This window comes from Acanthopagrus latus, chromosome 16, assembly GCF_904848185.1.
Source record: "Acanthopagrus latus isolate v.2019 chromosome 16, fAcaLat1.1, whole genome shotgun sequence".
Classification (NCBI taxonomy): Eukaryota; Metazoa; Chordata; class Actinopteri; order Spariformes; family Sparidae; genus Acanthopagrus; species Acanthopagrus latus.
Genome location: NC_051054.1, coordinates 19,011,888 through 19,030,421, shown reverse-complemented (window position 1 = coordinate 19,030,421; position 18,534 = coordinate 19,011,888). Strand labels below are relative to the sequence as shown.

Below are 18,534 nucleotides of genomic sequence, written 5' to 3'. Positions count from 1 at the left end.
GCTAGTTGCAACATTTGAATCCAATCAGACAGCTATTTGTGTGTGTGTGTGCGTGTGTGTTTTGTTTGAATTACGTGTGGTTTATATTTTGTTTTCAAAATAAGTAAATAAAAAGTAATAGAAAGAAACAGAGCTCCAGTCAGACCTCAGACGATGGAAAACATGATGAAAATATGACATTTCATACATGTGACAGTCTCCACATCAGTCCACACAGAGCTGATGTTTCGTCTCCAAAGTGGAAGATCCAAGATGTGATCCACATGTAGAGCAGATTTTTTTTGTTCTTAGTATTTTGTGTGTACATTAACTTTCCCCCCTCAGCCTCAGCTTTTTACAAATCATTTAAAATAATAAAAAAAAGGTTGATTACAAAAAAGGAGCTTTGTATCACACACACACACACACACACACACACACACACACACACACACACACACACACACACACACACACACACATATTTTTGATGTTCTTCAATGAAATTTATGTTGAGGTTTTGAGGAATTGCCTCATGGAAGTGGAAAAACTCTTTCCAATTATAATCTAAAAATATAAAATCACCAGCTTAAGGAATATAATATAATATGATATGATATAATATAATATAATATAATATAATATAATATAATATAATATAATATAATATAATATAATATAATATAATATAATATAATATAATAGTGCGGTGGTGCCCTCTGTCAGGAGGCAGAACAGTTGTTGGAGAGGCAACAGAGTGGTCGGATAAAGGCAGTTGGGCGGTGTGTGTGTGTGGGCCTTTATGTTGAGCCTCCTCAGCCTGTAGAGGAAGAACAGCCATGTCAGCTCCTCCACACCTGGGAGGTGTGATGTAAATCCAGAGGAACGAGCCTGGTGTGTCCATAATGACTGAATTGTATATTTTGGGTTAATTTACCCTTTAAATAAACATAAACAACAGCTAATGCTGTATGTTGTAGAAGATGAGATCCCCTCATTCAGAAACATTACAATACATCTCAGAAACATTTGGTCAGTCGGTGCTCAGAAAAACCTGTACACATCAGTCACTGTTGGTCCAGATGAATCGATTTCAAATAAACTAGACACATACCGGCTGGCTTTACTCAAAGACTGACGCTGACTGTGTTTATCAAGCAAACAGAGTAGAGGTTCAGTCTTGTCATGTAGCAAATGAAATAAATTCCTTACAGAACACCCTTCCAACAAAAGCTCCTCAACACATGAGGTCATCACAAACAAACAGGAACAGGTTCATCCAGTCACACACACACACACACACACACACACACACACGGTGGGAGGCAGAGACAGTCAGCACTTATCTGATCCAGCGTAGTTCATCGTGCAGCTGTGTAGAGCCAGTGTCCACACCTGACTGCTGGACAGGATCAAACCTTGTCAACAACATGATTCTGTTCCAGTCTGTTTTTACTTCTTCACATCCAGCTGGACAAGTTAAACCAGGATCAGATATCATGATGGAACAATGACCCCTGTTTTCACTGAACCTCTTAGGAGTGTTTATTGTGGATGACCTTATTTCTCAAGTAGCAGCTCAGACTGTGTGGTCCGATGAGATTCCACAAGGAGCCTTATATCACCAAAGGCCTGTTTAATACAGCGTGTAAATGGAGCCATCAGAATAGAAATCTGTAACTTCAGGCAGAATCCTGCCCCAAAAAACATTTGATGTTTACAGTGAGGTAGCAAAAGCACTGTTATGATGAGAGCAAATGTGCATTGAGAGAAATCACAAAGTCCCTGAGGTTAGTTACTGAGGCCAGTGTCTGTAAATAGTGATGGTTTGTTGATGGGGGCTCAGGAGGTGTTAGTAGAACAAACACTGTATCTGTTGACCAGCATCAGTTTGTAGAGTTACGTTTTCTCCTCCGTCTGTAAGAATACAGAACACGCTGTGATGCAGTGAGGCTGTCAGTGAGTCCGTCCTGTCACTCAGTCCTGTTGTGTAGAGGTGTGAAGGATCTTAGCGCACTTCCAGTGGCTACTAAAGGTATCTGCTGTGTTTTCACTGTCAAACAGCATTCGACATGTTCACTCAAACTTTATATGTATACTTTCACCCAAGTATGATTTTACATTTCTTTTTGCAACACTGATTGCTTGGAGCTCAAATAAACCGTCAAACTTTAGAATATTGGTTTTATTAGCTTGCTTGGCTTTGCTAAAACTACATGAGCCAGTGATCAGAAAACTTGATATCTTGAGGGGGGGGTCTCACCCGGTGTCACAGTGTTTTAGACCATGGATGAAATTTTCACCGGAATATCCCCTTTGACCCCACTGTGGTCATGTGCTCATGTCACCTGGAGAAGCGACAGGATGCCGTTCTTCGTTAATTAAACCTTGATGCCTGCTGGTGCCGCCTGCCACTGATGCTCGGAGACTCACAAAGATGTGATTTGGGTTAAGTCGGGACAAGACAGCTTGATTTAATTCAAACGTCTTTCTCTGACGAGCAGGAGACGTCCGATCACTCTTTGATGAAACACAGTTCATCTCATGACACGTTTTCTGTTTCTCACACGGGAAAGTGAGTTCGCGTGAGATCGCTGATTAACATGTTACATCCCTGATTCATCTGAACACAGACAGATAGGGGCAGATAACACTCACACAGCAGTAACATGCCAGTAATGCGTCCGCTCGGCACCGTGCAGCGTTTTCAGACATATTTGGTGAGAACAGATTTTGGGTTTGGTCTCTTCACAAGCACAATGATAACAAACCTGACGGACTACACAGTGCCGGCTGTGCACAGTCACTGCACCTGACTGAAACATGGGCCCAACACTGACATAAGTCTCCCTCGTAGAAAAAAAATAGAAAACAATAGGCACATTTCCAAAATGCAAATGTTGTAAAAGTCATTAAGCAGGAATAATGCATGAGATATGACATATTTGCACTGATAAATCTTTTGTTGGGCTATAATTTGATAAAAAGCATAGCAAACAATTACATCATAATGTTGAATATAATAAATCTGCTATTGACCAATGCGTGTGATCAGTGCTTAAATACAAACAAAGGTTTATTTCATTAGAACAAGAAAAGCTTTTAATCACGTTATTATTTTTTCACTTATTTCAGCATTAAAACAACAACCAGTCCAGTGAGGAACTGATCTTCATGTTGGTAGAACTAGAAATGTGAAAATCTGCTCCTAACCTTGTGGGTTGGCTGAAGCAATTACTGTTAGAGTTAGGACGATTTTTCTGTTCAAATGTTGCAGACGGCCGAGGACTGGATCTTCGTTTGGGAGAGAGGCTGCTCTGGTATTTTTTGCTCCATGTACTTGGCAGAGTGTGAGCTCCAGATTGCAGCACAGCTCGGTGGGCCTGGCTGGGAGAGCGAGGTGAGAGCAGCGTGGGAGGCGGCACACACACGGATGGAAGCAACAACACTCACAAAAAAACAAAAAAAACAGGCATTTAGTTTAGATGGTGAAAAACCCAGTGATGTAGCTGGAGAAAGTGGCTCATAATAGCAGGAGGTAGTAACAGGAAACGTCTAATTACACATTCTGGATGGGCAGAGGAGTACGCAGAAAGCACCTCCCCCAGCCCTCACTTCTGATGGCCTAACCTGCTTCTGTCAGTTGTGCTGTGGTCCGAATCTGCAGATTTGCCCTCTACAACATCTGCAGGATCCAGTCTTTCCTCACAAAGGACGCAACGCAACTCCTGGTCCAAGCGCTGGTCATCTTACCGCAACTCTCTTCTGGACTCCCAGCCTCCCAGGTGGAGCGAATTCCCAACCAATGTCAGGACAGCAGAGTCACTCTTCATCTTCAGCAAAAGACTAAAGACTCACTTGTTCGGACTTCACCTCGACCCCTATAGCACGACGAGTGAGTGGCCCTGTTTATAAAGTGACGTGACAGCAGCAGGGGCACCTGGCTCTTACAGACAACAGGAGAAGACACCCTCATTGTTCTCATTTATGTTACACTCAAAACACACCTGTGACCAATTCAGTCTAGATACAACACCTTCATACCATATGTCCTACTTGGCATTGTTTCATCAGTAAAAAGGTTTGTACACACCCTTAATGCACTTATGCCATGGACCTCTGACCATGTGCGACAGATGGTTGAACCAGGCCCAGAGAGTGAGGAGGGAATACTCAGTTCTAGTTTTGGCAACAAAATGAAGTCCAATGGCAGAAAGTAACGGTAAACACCGCTCAGGTCCTTCAGTGTCTGCAACCAGATGCTCCATGTTCCATCAGTCTGTTGTTGTGAGCACCATCTTCTTGGCTGAGGTGTCCTGGGGTGCGGGCATCAAGGCGAAGGACTTAAACAGACTGAATAAACTCATAAAGAAGGCAGTCTGTTGTTGGCTCTGAGCTTGTCACCCTGGAGGAGGTGGTAGAGGAGGTGGTGGAGGACAGGGTGCTGGGAACACTGCTGGCGACCGTGGACAGGGTCTCTCAGCCCCTCCATAAAACTCCGGACAAGCTTGAGAGCAGCTTCAGCAACAGACTCATTCAACCTGCTGCCTAAAGGAACGGCTCAGGAAATCATTCCTACCTGGTGCCATCAGACTTTACAACGCTGCACCTTATCCTCCCACACCTTATGTTCCACTTACCTTTCCTCTTCTACCTCAGTATTTTATCTTATTTTATAGCCACTTAAGTATTTCATTGTTTTTATATATTGCATATAGTACTTTACTATTTCTATATTTGCCCTTATATTTTTATTGTATATGTACTGAATGTTCCTGCTGCTACAATAACCTAATTTCCGCTCAGGGATTAATAAAGTTATTTATCAATTTATCTATCTATTATCATTATCATAATCCACACTGACATATTTACAGAAGACAGTAGAGCAGCTCTCACATCACTGTGTGATCATAGTGAGGTTTTTTTTTTTTTTACTCTAAATGTTATCCTGACACAATTTAGTTGAAAAAAAAAAAAAAAAACAGCTCTAAATTAAATGTCACCCTAATTCACATTATTCATATAATCAGACTGGTCTGACTCTGCACCTAACTCGGAGAGAGTTGTAAACTTTATATAATCATGTTGGATCATCACCAAATCCAACATTATGCCTCATACACACAAACAACTGATTACAGCACAGATTTCTTTTCATTTTTATTTGATCAGAATAAAAAAAAAACATTGGTTAAATACGAGCTCTCTTGAATAACATAAAGCATTCTAGTCTTTCACACAGTTATTAAAATAGAACTGTATCCTCTTACAAAAACAAGCTCACTTCTCATAATGAATACCTCGATCTGAAGCACACTGGCATTTAGGACAGTTTTGCATAACAACTGTACTCAAATTGTTCCTGTGACAGCATCTCTTCTTTGTTGTCACACACACTGTATCTAAAGAACCAGTTGTGCTCAGGAGATTCAAGTCGTTTTATATGTTGCATATAGTATCAGTGGAAACACAATAATGCAGGATTTGAGCCAGGCGTTGCATAGGCTTCTCTAAAGGGACACATGCATAATAGAAGAGTAGTGCAACAAGCAGCGGAAACACAGATCCTTATCATCGACTCATGAACACACAGGACAGCACTAGACCTCGTATTTAACTGGTTATATAACTGTTACAGTACATTGGCTGAGAGTGCTTACAAAGCTACATACTGACTACATACATGTGGTTATGGCACTGAGTACAGCTCACTAACTGGATGCTATACATAAAGCTTTAAGGCAACGATAACTGTATGTCCTTTGTTCCGTCATGTGATGCTACATGTAGCATATTTACACATTAGAACAGTGGATGTTAAAGTAGAGTCCATCCATCAGTAACACACTTGGTCTGGTCATGAGTTTCATAGACTTTCACTTATAAACACATCGGAAATCTAAATACTCTTCAGAAGGGGAACTGGGACCAAACCTCGTCCAGCAGGGCTCCATGGTCTAACGTAATGTGTAGGGCCCCTGAACATGACGGAGTTGGAGAACCACAGCATTAGAAGAGATCATCAACATAATTTTGTCATACACACTGGTGGAGCTGTTAAAGAAAGCATGTGCAACATTAACTTCATTGGTTCTATTACTGATCGTGTTGTTGTGAAGAGGATTCTATGTCCTATGAAAAATGTCTGACATGTAAAGACAGTTTGTTTCATCTCTGCCTCGTCCATTATTGTTGTTTGGAGGAACCTCACAGAGCCCGGCGTTGACCAGAGCTCATGATTTAACAGCCGGCCAGCCAATCAGGCGGATAAACAAATATGTTCCATGCTCATGACACCTGTTGAACCCTCAGGTGTCTTCACTCGTCCTCTTTCCATCCTCAACAAAAGCTGATGTTAACACTGCATTAGAAACACACTGAAGTGCTTTTGAAGTCGCAGTAAAAACAGACTGATGACGTAATAGATTAATTTAATTTGTTTACTGTTGCCACAGAAACACGATAAAGTCAATAACGCACATGAACTGAGCCAAAAAAGGCAAAGTTACTGAGTGTGTGAGGGTATGTGGAGGTGTTTGAGTATTTTTAGGGCTGTGCGTGGTGTGAAAAGAGAAAGAATTCAGGACCCAAAAACTATTTAAAGTTATTTTGGGTTTGGGCAGAACAAGTGATTGCCAAGGTTTACAGCTCAGGCGCTGGCATCAAGAGCACACTGTGGGCCAAGAAACTGTCGGGGCCACGGTGCACGGCTCTCTAATTGTTTTCACTGGTGGTTTAGGCTGTGAAAAAGACAGAACAGGGTGTCTAAGCTAAAATAGCACCTCCAGAAAGGAAATATAAATCAACAGCTCTCATGAGACGACTACAATTAAACACCACCGGTACAAACAGAACCCGCTTCAACACTCCCGACTCAGGAACAGACCTGAGCTATGAAAATCCGAGAAACCCTGTGTCAATAAAAGGAAAAGTATAAAAATGTTATGCTCACACGCAGGACCACGTGAAACATTCTCCCAACAGAGTCGACAGAAAAGGAAGATTTTGAAGATTTTGAAGACACGCACTAATACATGTCTGATTTGATTTGTTCTGGGAAGAAGCATAACTATGACATTAAGATGTCCGTCTCAATGTGAACTCAGAGCTGTGGATTTGTTTTCTGTGTGTCAAACTACGAGCAGTGATCAGGGTGAGAGGGTGGAAACGCCATCAGTCATAACATTGTAAGAGTAAAGACACCTTTCTGACGAGTGCTCATGATTCTTCATGCGTTTTGTCACTGAACCAGTGGAGCACGTGTGTGAACAACCTGTTCAGTGACTGATAGAGCAGACTGCCAGGATCAGGTGTGAAATGTTGTTCTGCAGGAAGCTACAAGGTGAAAAACCAAAACTTCAACATCACACCGACATCCTGTGACAGAGCTTCACCCAGGAAGCCAGGATGTGAGGCCCATCAGTACTGCTGCACAAACTGAGTAACTGCACATAAACATCATGTTAGCTGCTAGCATCGCACTGATAGCTATGCTGATCTGATCGCTAGCTCACGACTGGCCAGAGCAACGTGACGTCAGGTTGCATTTCTCTACAGTTGATTCTTCACATCCTTAACCCTGACTGTGGGAAGACGACCATAGGAAGAAATATCACTGAAAAACAACAACAATGACTTTGGTTTACAGATGATTTTACACCTTCGCTCGGCTCGTTATGATAATCTGAAATCATCAGAGAGAGCCTGGGACTGGAGTCTGGTTGATTCAGCATGAGAGATCAGTACTTAAGACGTAGTTAACATGATTTATAAGGGTTTTTTTCACATTAGGAACGATTCTTTGGTACCGTGCTAGAGTACAACTGCCCCCCTCTCTGCCTCTCTCCTGCTTGTCAGTTTCACATTGGTAATGCCTCTTCACACTCGAGTACACTTGTGTGTGCAGTGAGTGAGCTTGCCATCCACCAACATACAAAAAGAACAAGCACTCGTCTGCGACACACAGTCACAGCAGTCCACTGCCACACTTTGGTACAGCTGCTTTCACACCTGAAGCAAACCGTACTCAGGTACGGCTCATGTGTACTCGAGTACGGTTCGTACATGAACTGTACTCGGAACACTTGTGTTCACACTAATCAAACAAACCTGGACTTTGGGGTGAAGTGTACTCAGATCCGGGCCAGAGTCCCTGATGTGAAAACACCCTGAGCTGCACAGGATGTGAGGACATGAGTCACAGCAGTCCCAGTGTGTAGAAGCAGAATGAATAGATCATCAGGGTAATGACAGATTTGTTGTTTGCATATTGTAGTACTGCTTTAGGTTTGGTTTTCCTTCATAGACTGTGGTGCTTCCTACCAGAGATGATTTAAAGTAGGAGATGTGTGTCACTGATTGTTTCCTTAAGCAGTAAAGCTTTTAGCCAGTTTCTGAAGCTGCACAGCCTTCTGGTCCTGTTTGTGGTCTGTTACAGTCATGCATGATAACAGGGTGAGGCGATGTGGGATCCTACAGTAAGTCAATGTTTCCTACATAATCCAGGGTCCAGCGAAGAATCCCTATGTAGGTGGAGGTCCGTCGTAACGAAGCATGACGTTGAAGGATCGGGCGAAGTTGTTGGAGAGCGAGCAGCTGTTGCCTTCATCCATGAGAGGCAGCAGGAAGGCGAGCAGCAGCAGAGCGAGGAGGAGGAGCCACAGAGGAAGAGCCAGTCGACAGACCCGCTGCAACAATCCAGGCTTCTGCACCACAGAGAAGAGTCATCAATGCACAGACACACACTGCATGTCATTCAGAAATACAACTGTTAAAATGACTAAAGACTTTAAACGTATTTCAGTTTGACAGTTTGTTATGTCTCCAGCTGCTCATGATCTAATCCTAACTGTTGTTGATGTTTACAGCAGTGTCTTATGGTCACCCATCCTCTCAGCTCCCACTGTACTTCCCTCATCCTGTTTTTCATACCAACAGATACTGGTTACACAGTGCTCTACTGCACACCCACACCTGCCTCTGCTGCTCTTCTGGGTTTCTGCTGCAGATTCCTCAGAATGTTTGGGATGTTTTCGTTTGTCGGTGTGTGAAATTCAAAAACAGCGACAGGATCACTGTGTGATAAATTGCTCAGAAATCTAAAATCTAAATGTGAAGTCTTCTGAAGACGGAAGCAGAAGCATCTCGCCCACACAGTCAGAAACATCATGGCCCACCGTCCACTGATTCAGCTCAGTCCCCTACACTCAGACAGTTGTTCTGTGACTCATGATTACTGCCCACGCTCATCCCTCGCTTTTGAAGCCGCCTGCACTGGAAATAATCTGATGAAAAGCACAACACTTGCCTGCGAAGGCCCAGCGCCGAATATGAACAGATGCAGACATCGTTAATGTGTTAATCTGCAGGACTTTTGTGTGAATATTTGTTAAAATTCCTCAGAGTGGCTCACTGCAGTGCCTCATGCACCAGAGTCCTGACACAAGACTCAAAAGTCTCCATCCACTCGAAAAGAACATGTTCATCATGTCGGTGTTCGGCTGATTCCTGCAGCTCATGTTTCTGTGATCAATGAGAGGAGCACAAACTTCGCGACAAAAACGTTCATGAAATTTATACCCATAACTTCAGCCACTGTTGCTGTGTTGAAGAAGCCTCCTGCAGTATTCACATACTAATGGGTGGATGGTAGTGCAGGGAAACTACTATGCTTGTTGTTTCTATCTTCTTGATTGCTTGCGTTCAAGAGCTTGACGTTTGTGATTTATTGACACCAAACCCTTCTTCTGTGTAGCCATTTTCACGGTGATGGCATCTCACAGCAGGGAGGAAACAGCATACCAGATCCAAAACTAACAGCGTGGTCAAACACTTGAGACGGACAGAGGCTGTGTGCTCTGCTGTGGACACAGGGACAGACAAGGCATGTGGAGTGTGTTGGACTGTGTGTGTAAAGGTTACTGATTGATGGAAGAGGAAGTGAAACTAGCTTACCATACCTCCATGACAAACACTCACTGGGCAAAGGTATGTGTGTGTTTCTAACAATCAACACACACGCCCTCAGCCTACTGTGACAGAGTGAACGCGGCAGGAAGCAGAGGACGCTGGTGGTCTGGCCTGCAGTATGTAAGGCATCTGCGCTGATGGTGACAGGACTGGAACTGTCCTCACTGTAATAACTCATGACTTTAATACATTTCAACTATGTTTTTTGATGGTTGTTTAGTGACCATCCAGTCAGTCCTTTCCTGCAGATGTGTTACAGTAAAAGCCCTGCAGGGAAATGATTACAAACTGCTTCTGTTGATCATTAAAAAGGGATCAAACAGGAGCTCATTTCTCTTGTTACTCTGGTTGGTTTGTTTTCAGCCGTCACAGCAGTCTGCTGCTGGTTCACCACTGGTCATGCTCATGCTCATGTACTTCTGTACTGACATGATTTAAAGGTCAGACATTCGTGTTCCCCTCAGGATGAACTGTCTGTTCATACAGCACCATCATACCTGCAGAACGCTTCATTTTGATCTATTCTATGTTAATTTATCTTTAGATTTATTCTCTATTCTACATTTATTTTATTTTTTAACAATTTCTCCATGTTGTTACATTTGTGTTCTTGGATGAAGCAGCTGTAACATGAGCCAGTTTCTCCCCTTAATAAAGTGTTTTTACATTTCTACAATCATAATGAGCTTGTGAAATGAAGAATTATTCATAATGAATTAATGAATACATAAAAACTCACTCGCTCCCTTCTTTTGTTGTATTTTTTGATTAAATATATATATTTTTTTCAAATGTGTATGTGTGCACACTCTGTTCAGCACACTGCTTTAAATCAAGAACTGACCAGCAGACAAAGATGGCTGTCATTCCTGACCGAATAAACATTATGTCTTCATTTAAAGACTCAGATCTCTATAAAGACCTTACATTTGCAGAATGTCCCATAACATCAGAAATATCATGACAAAGCACACATAGCTGGGTGTTTGAGCTTCATGGCAGGAGAGAAAAGCAAATGATGTGACTCAACAAACCATGTCGTCATTAAGCAGTCAAGCCCCCCTCCTGAAGATAAAGGCAGCCTCAGCCTGTAAAGACCGTGTGAACACAGTCTGAAGAGGAATGTTTGGAGGGCTGTTTGAGCCGGACCGTCTGAGGGGTCAACAGGGAGGCTTTCTTTAATCTGCTGCTCACCACCCACTGCTCACTACATGAATAGGAGGGGGGGTTGGGAGGCTGGTTCGATATGCTTGATTTGATGCCAGTCCTGGTTGGTCAGGTCAGGTGTTTGGCTCTCTACAGCCTGAAAACCTCTGGGAGGTTTCAGTATGCCAAATGAATGCAGGACAAGCTCGATTCAGAGGTTCAACACTGACCCAAGGCCATTTTCCTTCACTAATGAAGAACACAGGAAGAACATTTTATGCTCCTAGTAGCTTTGGAATAAACAGAAGTGGGGGTTTGCTACAGACAATGACAGGCACCAGTTTATAAAACTAAAGAAAGAGCGCCATCTGCAGGACGTGCACCTCCTGAACATCTCCAACAGGTTCAATCTCCAAAACAAAGCAGATCAAACAAACTAATGAAATACCAATCAGCATGTTGCATTACAACGAAGAACAACCTCAGACCTTCGAGCATGACCAAGAAAGATATTTGACGGACTAATCACAGCGTTTACATCTCAGTCATCTAAAGCACGTTTGATGCTTCATACCTCAATAATGCAGCAATGTCAGATAGGTGGGAGCACTGTGTTAAACTATTCATCTGCAACACATTTTACATGCGTATATCATCACACAGTATGTGTTCATACCAACAAGACCTACACCGCGAGGAGGAACTCCTTCACTGATCTGATATTAGTGATGTCTCTGTTCATGCTACATAACTAACAGCATCCAGATCATCGACAGGACTTTAAAAAAAGGATTGGGATCTACAGTTTATTGACTTTATCAAACTGTTAATTATAGTTAATAAAGTAACTAATCTATTAATTACAGTTAATTATATAGCTGGGTACTCCAAACCAAGTACTCTTTATTCACAAGTTAATTCTATAAAAACGTGTATGTGTGAGGAAAGACTTGTGTACATGTTCTTAGTGAGAACCATCTTCACCATAATGATGCTCAGTTCTGTTTGTCATGAATACTTTTGTGTTACCTTCTGCACCTTTGCTGTGATGGCTGGGTCCTCTGGTTTGACGTGTAACTTCTGCAAAGTTAAAACAGTTCTGAATCAATTCACTGTGGTAACTGTGATGAAACATGTCAGCCAGATTTACAAACACTAACACTGTGCGCTGAATCATCATACTGAAGCCAAGGCACACTGACTCACGCAGGACCACACTGCTGCACAGCCTGCAGAACTCTTCTTAAGTTTGTGAAAACATCTGGTTTAGCCACATCTGGAGAAGACTCAGTCACTGAGTCCACTGAGCAGAAGCTACTTTACAGATATGTGACAGGGTATCTTCACTGGGCAAACAGTGTCTTAAAATGTGTTAGACTGCCACCCTGTGGTGAACAACAGCAGGGAGCACGACAACTCATCCCACTGAACACAGTCAGGTTTCTCTACTCTTTGAGCTCCATGTTCTCTTTCTCTACATCCATTTCCTTTGACTCCACTCTGTATTATTTGCATCAGATTTGATATTGGCAGAGTAGAAGCTTTATAATGATGATGACGATGCACAGCCCCTGTTAGGCTTGCTCTTCTCACCTTGGTCCTGGCCCTGATGTTTCCCAAGTCCTTCAGTTTGGACTTGTAGAGCATCCAGCGGTAGCGAAGCTCCTCTAGAGACACATCCTCTGCAGGTGCTGGACCATCCTCGCTGCCCCGACTCTCCTCCAGCAACAACTGGAACTGCTCCTGACCCCAGCACACTCCTGCCCTCAGACCCTGCACCAGGACAAAGGAGAGTTTTAGCTATAGTGGTTCCTGAGGCTGTTCCTTCTGCTCAGCTCAGAAATGATGAGCAAAAAAACGGAGGCCTTTATCCACAAAGGTTGCTTTCCAATCAGCAGAACAAGAAAAACATTACAAGAACAGACAATCAAAGTTGACAATCAAAGCAAATCAGGAAAGATAACGACTTTTCTATAGCATAAAGACAAACATTCAACAGAATATTCTAGTTTCACAAGACCCTCTGGCAATCAAGGTTAGTTAACAGTTCAAACAAGCTGATGAGTGAAAACAAGTGTTACTAAATACCAACACAAGCTCTACATCATGCTAAGAATGAAGGTTTAGTTCATTTCAGATAGTCTGTTCATATTTCTAGCACCGTCTGTGTCAGGAAGCACAAACAGACCACATTTCCACAGCAGCACATGTGCAGCTCTGGTTTGGTTTGCATGGATTATACTGTTTACTACTCTGCTGAATCTACTCATACATTTATACATGAGCTCTCTTATCAGTGCCTGACATGTGCTACATTCACGCAGACAAACACACAAGTGTAACTGAAGCATGATGACTCTCAGTATCTTATGGCAGTACTGTGAGCTCCGTGTACTTCTATAAGTGACCAACCTGAGCAGCACCTTCACATTCATTACGCCACCGCGCATTACCATCAGCATATCATTAGAGACATTATCATCCACTACATTTTGGTAAAATGGGATCCAGGGTCCTCTACTTGGCCTAATTAGCTACTTTAAGTGTGTCGGGAGAACAGAAAATGATTATCCTGCTAGTTCTGTCTCAGCGATGCAACTTGGTGGCAGATACTCATCAACTGCCTCAGGCCAGCAGCATGTTAACAAAGGCCTGTCAGTTTATCCCCCCAACAGCCATGGACAACAGCATGACTCATGTGGCCAGAGGGTGGAGGCAGTTTCTGGATGATGAAGGCATTGATGCCATTGACTGGCCAATTGAGCATCTATGAGATGTTATGTATTGGTGCGTCAGATGCCTCCCAGTACCACCACAGACAGTCCAGGAGCTCACTGATGCCCTGATCCAGGTTTTGGAGGAGATCCCCCAGGACTCCCTGCACAGACTCATCCGGAGCCCACCCAGACGTTGTCAAGAGTGCTTACAGGCACTCAGGGGGCTGCACACACGACTGAGACACATTATGACCTGGATCGGCATGCGATTTTCATTCTGGGTGTGATTTTAGATCCAGCCCTCGATGGGTTGATGATTTTGGTTTTCACTGACTGTTACGTCATTTTACTCTATACATTTAACTTGAATAATTTGTCTACAACTACCAGCTGTTAACGGAAACCCACCGTGAGTGTGTCCTGTTGGATCTTGACTTCTTTGGCACTGAGTGTTGCTCCCATGGTGTTGAGGATCCCTGAGAGGAGTGCATTCTCTTTGGACAGCCAGGCCTCAAACTCCCTCCTCCTGGGCGTGTGCTGTCCTGTGCCTCCCTGCAAAACACATCACAACTCAGAAATCTCTTACACAGCAAACACCAACACTATTAACAGGGCGGCAGTCACTCTGTGCCCTTTTTGAGTTTGAAGGTAGGATTCATTGGTGATATGTTGTCTGTTAACAAAGCAAACAGTGAGGAAGTCACCAGCTCCTTTGTTGTCATTATGATACATTCATTAGAGAAAAAGTGAACTGTGTGTCACTATTTCTCTTCCCAACTCTTTTCATTGACCATATAGTGAATTATCTGTAGTTCCCATTACAGACAGTTCACTGAGCAGTCTACAAGTGACACCTTGACCACAGTTTGCCTTCAGGCCCTGCCATCAACCACTAAACATACATTTATTTAGGAAGATGCACCCAGTATATTAAATCAAGTAGAGTTGAGCAGATTCCAAAGTGATGTGACGTCTAATGGCTCCAGTGATCACTGATCTGTATCTTGGATGACGGGATGGATCACTAGCAGGTCAGAAATTCTTCTCAGCTGACAGTCTGGGATGTTTAATGGTCAAACTTTCACATGGCTGCTGTCAAAAGATATGTTCTGAACATTTGTGAGCCCGCTTTAATATTACTGTAGTATTCTAAATGTGGCTGAAACTGTAGTCTGGACTGAGACTGTACTGAGGTTAAAAATAAAACATCACCTTTCCAGGGATTTGTACAATTTTATCAGGGAGTGAAAACAACAAAGAACTTGAATCTGTCCAGCTCACCAACAGACATGTATTGATTTCTATTTATCTTGAACTGCCACGAGGGAGAGCCCTCCTCTGTCCAGCCAGTGTAAATCGTTTGCCTGTCAGTAGGGTTGACAGCCCCCAGGAGGGACTTAAAATGGATGTGTGAACATCGATTCCAAACTAAGGGTTGGTTTGTATCAGTGATGAAGTAGAAATTCTATAAAATGCTCAGCTGTACGGGAGTGATGCTTCTGTCGGTTTCCCTAAACATGGTTGAACTAATTCAACTTGACAACATCAAGTTTAGGTTCAGTGTAAGAAAACATGTTGTGACCAGTCAGCTGATCCAAACAGGTTTGAACACATCTTTTATCTTTTATCAGCTCTGCTGGAAAACTGGTTTAGTCATATTCTCTCTCGAGTACTTGTGAACATTGTTGTGAAAACGTAAGAAATACTTTCAGCTGTGTTTTTCAGATCATTAAAGCGTTGCAGTAAGGTGAGGTGTTTTACGTCAACCTATAGTACTCATCAGTAAAGGAGGTTGTAGTACTGCATTCAGGAAGGAGAGCTGTAACATAACCCTGTAGAGGAGGCTCCTGTCCTCCTCTCTGTGGGAACACTGTCCATTAAGTGATACAGTCAGAGAAATAATAGCGGGCCACTAGACCCTCTACACAAGTGACCTGACAAGCAGGAAACATGAACACTGCACAACAGTACCATTGTGTGTTCCACTGGGGCTGTTGGTGACGTCTTGGCTTGGTCTCTTCTGAACAGCACGCTTCTGAATGCCCCACCTCTTCCTGGACTCAGGCCTTCTCCTGCCTCCATGTGACCCTCTCTGGAGCTCAGTCTTCTTTCTTCACCATAGCTGAACTTTGTGGTTGAAGATGTTGCACCTCTGTCTCCAGCCAGGACGCTGCTGTCGCTCCCCGTTTGTTTATCACCGTGAGGACTTCCTTCAGTGGTCAAGTCTTTGGACACCTTTTGGCCTGCTCTGCTGCGAATGCTCCAATCAGAGGAGTCTACTTCATCTCCTTTAAAGGACCCACTGTCTCTGTCTGTCCTTGATGGACTGAGATGCCCAGCCAGCATCAGGTGACCCTCGCCATGTCCCTGGAGCCACCCACCGTGCCCCGTCGTCTCCCCTGCTAGCACCGAGCCTCCTCCTCTCCCAGCCCCACAACTCGCCAAGGCTCCATACACCTCTGCTGGCTTGTCTTGTTGTTGTCCTCTCTGGCTCCCGGAGCTCCCTGTCCTGGCCTGACTGTCCCCCTCGTTCAGACTCAGCTCTGTTATGGACGTGTTGTCTACAGACAGGCCTCCAACTCTCCATAAGTTAGACTCTTGCTCTGTGGAGCTGTTCAGCAGCCTGGGTGAGAAAGAAAGAAAGTTAAGTGTGTTCATACCTCACCATGTGTCTCTTGTAGGTTTAACACATGAAAAACGCAGGAAGACACAGTGCAACATCGGAGAACAACATCCCAAACAACAAAAACACTCATTACTGTTCCAGGTACCTGTGAAGATTGAGACTCATGTTGTACAGCGCCAGCCAGGACTCACGCAGGCGCTTCATGTCTCGCACGATGTGGACCTGTCCCTCTGCTGAGGTCTTCTCCAGAACCCCCTGACCCTGGACCTCCATCTGCTGCAGCTGAAGCTCCTTCTCTGGAAACTCTCCCAGTGCTCTCTGTGGACAAGGACGAGACTTTCATATACACAGTCGGTGGTCACGTGGATGAGACCGAACATCACAAGATCTCCTCTCTCTCACGATCTCTGCCCAGACAGAAATTACAGCAGAACAAGTATTCGACCCTTAAACTTGTTAATACACCCACGACTTGTCTGATCGCCTCTCAGCTGGTGTTTCTTGCCTCATCTATCTCAGCAATTCATTCAGTGAGTGCAATGTTATTATTATCAAAATTAATGATAGGACCTAACGTGTAATTAATCAAAACATTGCAGAGCCTTTGGCTGTTTTAATCACAGACTGGAAGACAGTCACTACATGTCTACAGACACACACCTCAGCTTCGTGCTGCCGACCCTCTATGCTCCACTTTCCTGCAGGGCTGTGGAAGGACTCCAGCTTCTGCTTCATGATCATCAGCCACTTCTCTATGTTCAGCAGACTGTCGTGGAAGCTCTCGTGGTCATCGATGCTCTCCTCACTCTCATGCACCTTCACCTGAAAACAGCAGAGAAGGATCAGTGGGATAGTCAAAGGTCATGATATGCTTTGGCAATGTCGGCAATGTTGTTTCATGCATGTGAGGCTGAACAAAGCTAATTTATGGACATGTGGTGCAGAGATGAGGATGCTTTTAAACCTGACGCAGATGTGTGTCAGCGGTAACGGGAGATAGTTTCCTCTGCAGGGTGACACAGTTGGAGATTCATTTCAGAGCAACAGTGAGAAACAGCTACAGTGGCGAGCTAATATGCAACTGCTGCCTTCGACAACACTGAGGGGACACGCTGTCTCAAGGTTGTAAACAACGATGTCACTGTCCATCACAATGTTTTACCGTAAACATCGTCATATGGCAGTTCAGCAGACATCGCCCAACCCTGGGGAGTGGTACTGCAATACTAATGCATCATTGACAGAAGTTGTATTTAGCCTCAAGTGTCTCCTAAAGGGAGCTGTGTGACATCTGATGAATGCTCTCAAGTTGGGTCTGATTTGATTTGAGAAAAGTCTGGTTGTGGATTATTAGTCACACATCTGACTCTTATCTCAACCACACTGTCAGAGGTCAAGTTAGATCTTCTGACAGGGTTGAAGAATGAATCAATATTGAGAACTGGAGGGAGTCCCGCTCAGTTGTATGAAAGCAGATCAGTGGTGCATAAAACCAACAGAGTTAGACTTCCCAGGGATAAAATGACCCAGATCTTACAGTTGTGGGTCCCGTGGAGCATGCTCACTGAAGAATCTGACCAGCCACGTCGTCTAACATACAGTTTCGCTCTGGGCCAACTTAAATGGCCATAATTTTAAAACTAGTTAATCATGTAGCTCTCCCAAACTTTTCTAATGTTATCAGACCAAACTGGATCAAATTCGGGCAGTGAAATTAATACATTTGAGGAAGGTTGTAACGCTCAAAAATTAAATGTTTCAACCATTTTAGGAGCCACTTCTTTCACAATGTAAGCTTATCGTCCGCTGGGCCCCTGTGCATCACGTGACGTTGTAACTATACGGTTTGACCACTATGTCTAATTGGCTTCAAAGACCAGCGTTTTTCCTGGAGGCACTGGAAGAAGAACATGAGGAATAAAAAGGACAGTATTGATAAAAAAAAAAACTGTCCATTCTGAAGCCAAAAATGTTAGAGGAGTGCAATGCTAGACTGGTGGGTTTCTCTCTCAGAGCTCTGGTGATTCAGTCTAATGTAACTGAACCAAAGCAGCAGTGCAGCCGCAGGCCGTAAAACCAAAACATGACCTGAAA

The 18,534-nt window shown here is 43.6% G+C and overlaps 1 protein-coding gene across 2 annotated transcripts in view; it reads right to left on the bottom strand.

The window, feature by feature from the left end:
* Positions 1-5,125: 5,125 nt before the first annotated feature.
* Positions 5,126-18,534, bottom strand: part of syne3 (spectrin repeat containing, nuclear envelope family member 3) — a 29,863-nt gene continuing 16,454 nt past the window's right edge. The window contains exons 12-18 of one of the 2 annotated variants that reach the window (XM_037071697.1): positions 17,101-17,262; positions 16,586-16,758; positions 15,786-16,437; positions 14,223-14,366; positions 12,691-12,870; positions 12,127-12,177; positions 5,126-8,687 (exon numbers count right to left, since the gene is read on the bottom strand). In XM_037071697.1, coding sequence (XP_036927592.1) covers positions 8,505-8,687; positions 12,127-12,177; positions 12,691-12,870; positions 14,223-14,366; positions 15,786-16,437; positions 16,586-16,758; positions 17,101-17,262 — 1,545 coding nt within the window. In that variant the 3' untranslated portion in view covers positions 5,126-8,504. The remainder of the gene's footprint in view (positions 8,688-12,126; positions 12,178-12,690; positions 12,871-14,222; positions 14,367-15,785; positions 16,438-16,585; positions 16,759-17,100; positions 17,263-18,534) is intronic. The other variant, XM_037071698.1, reaches the window with a different exon arrangement.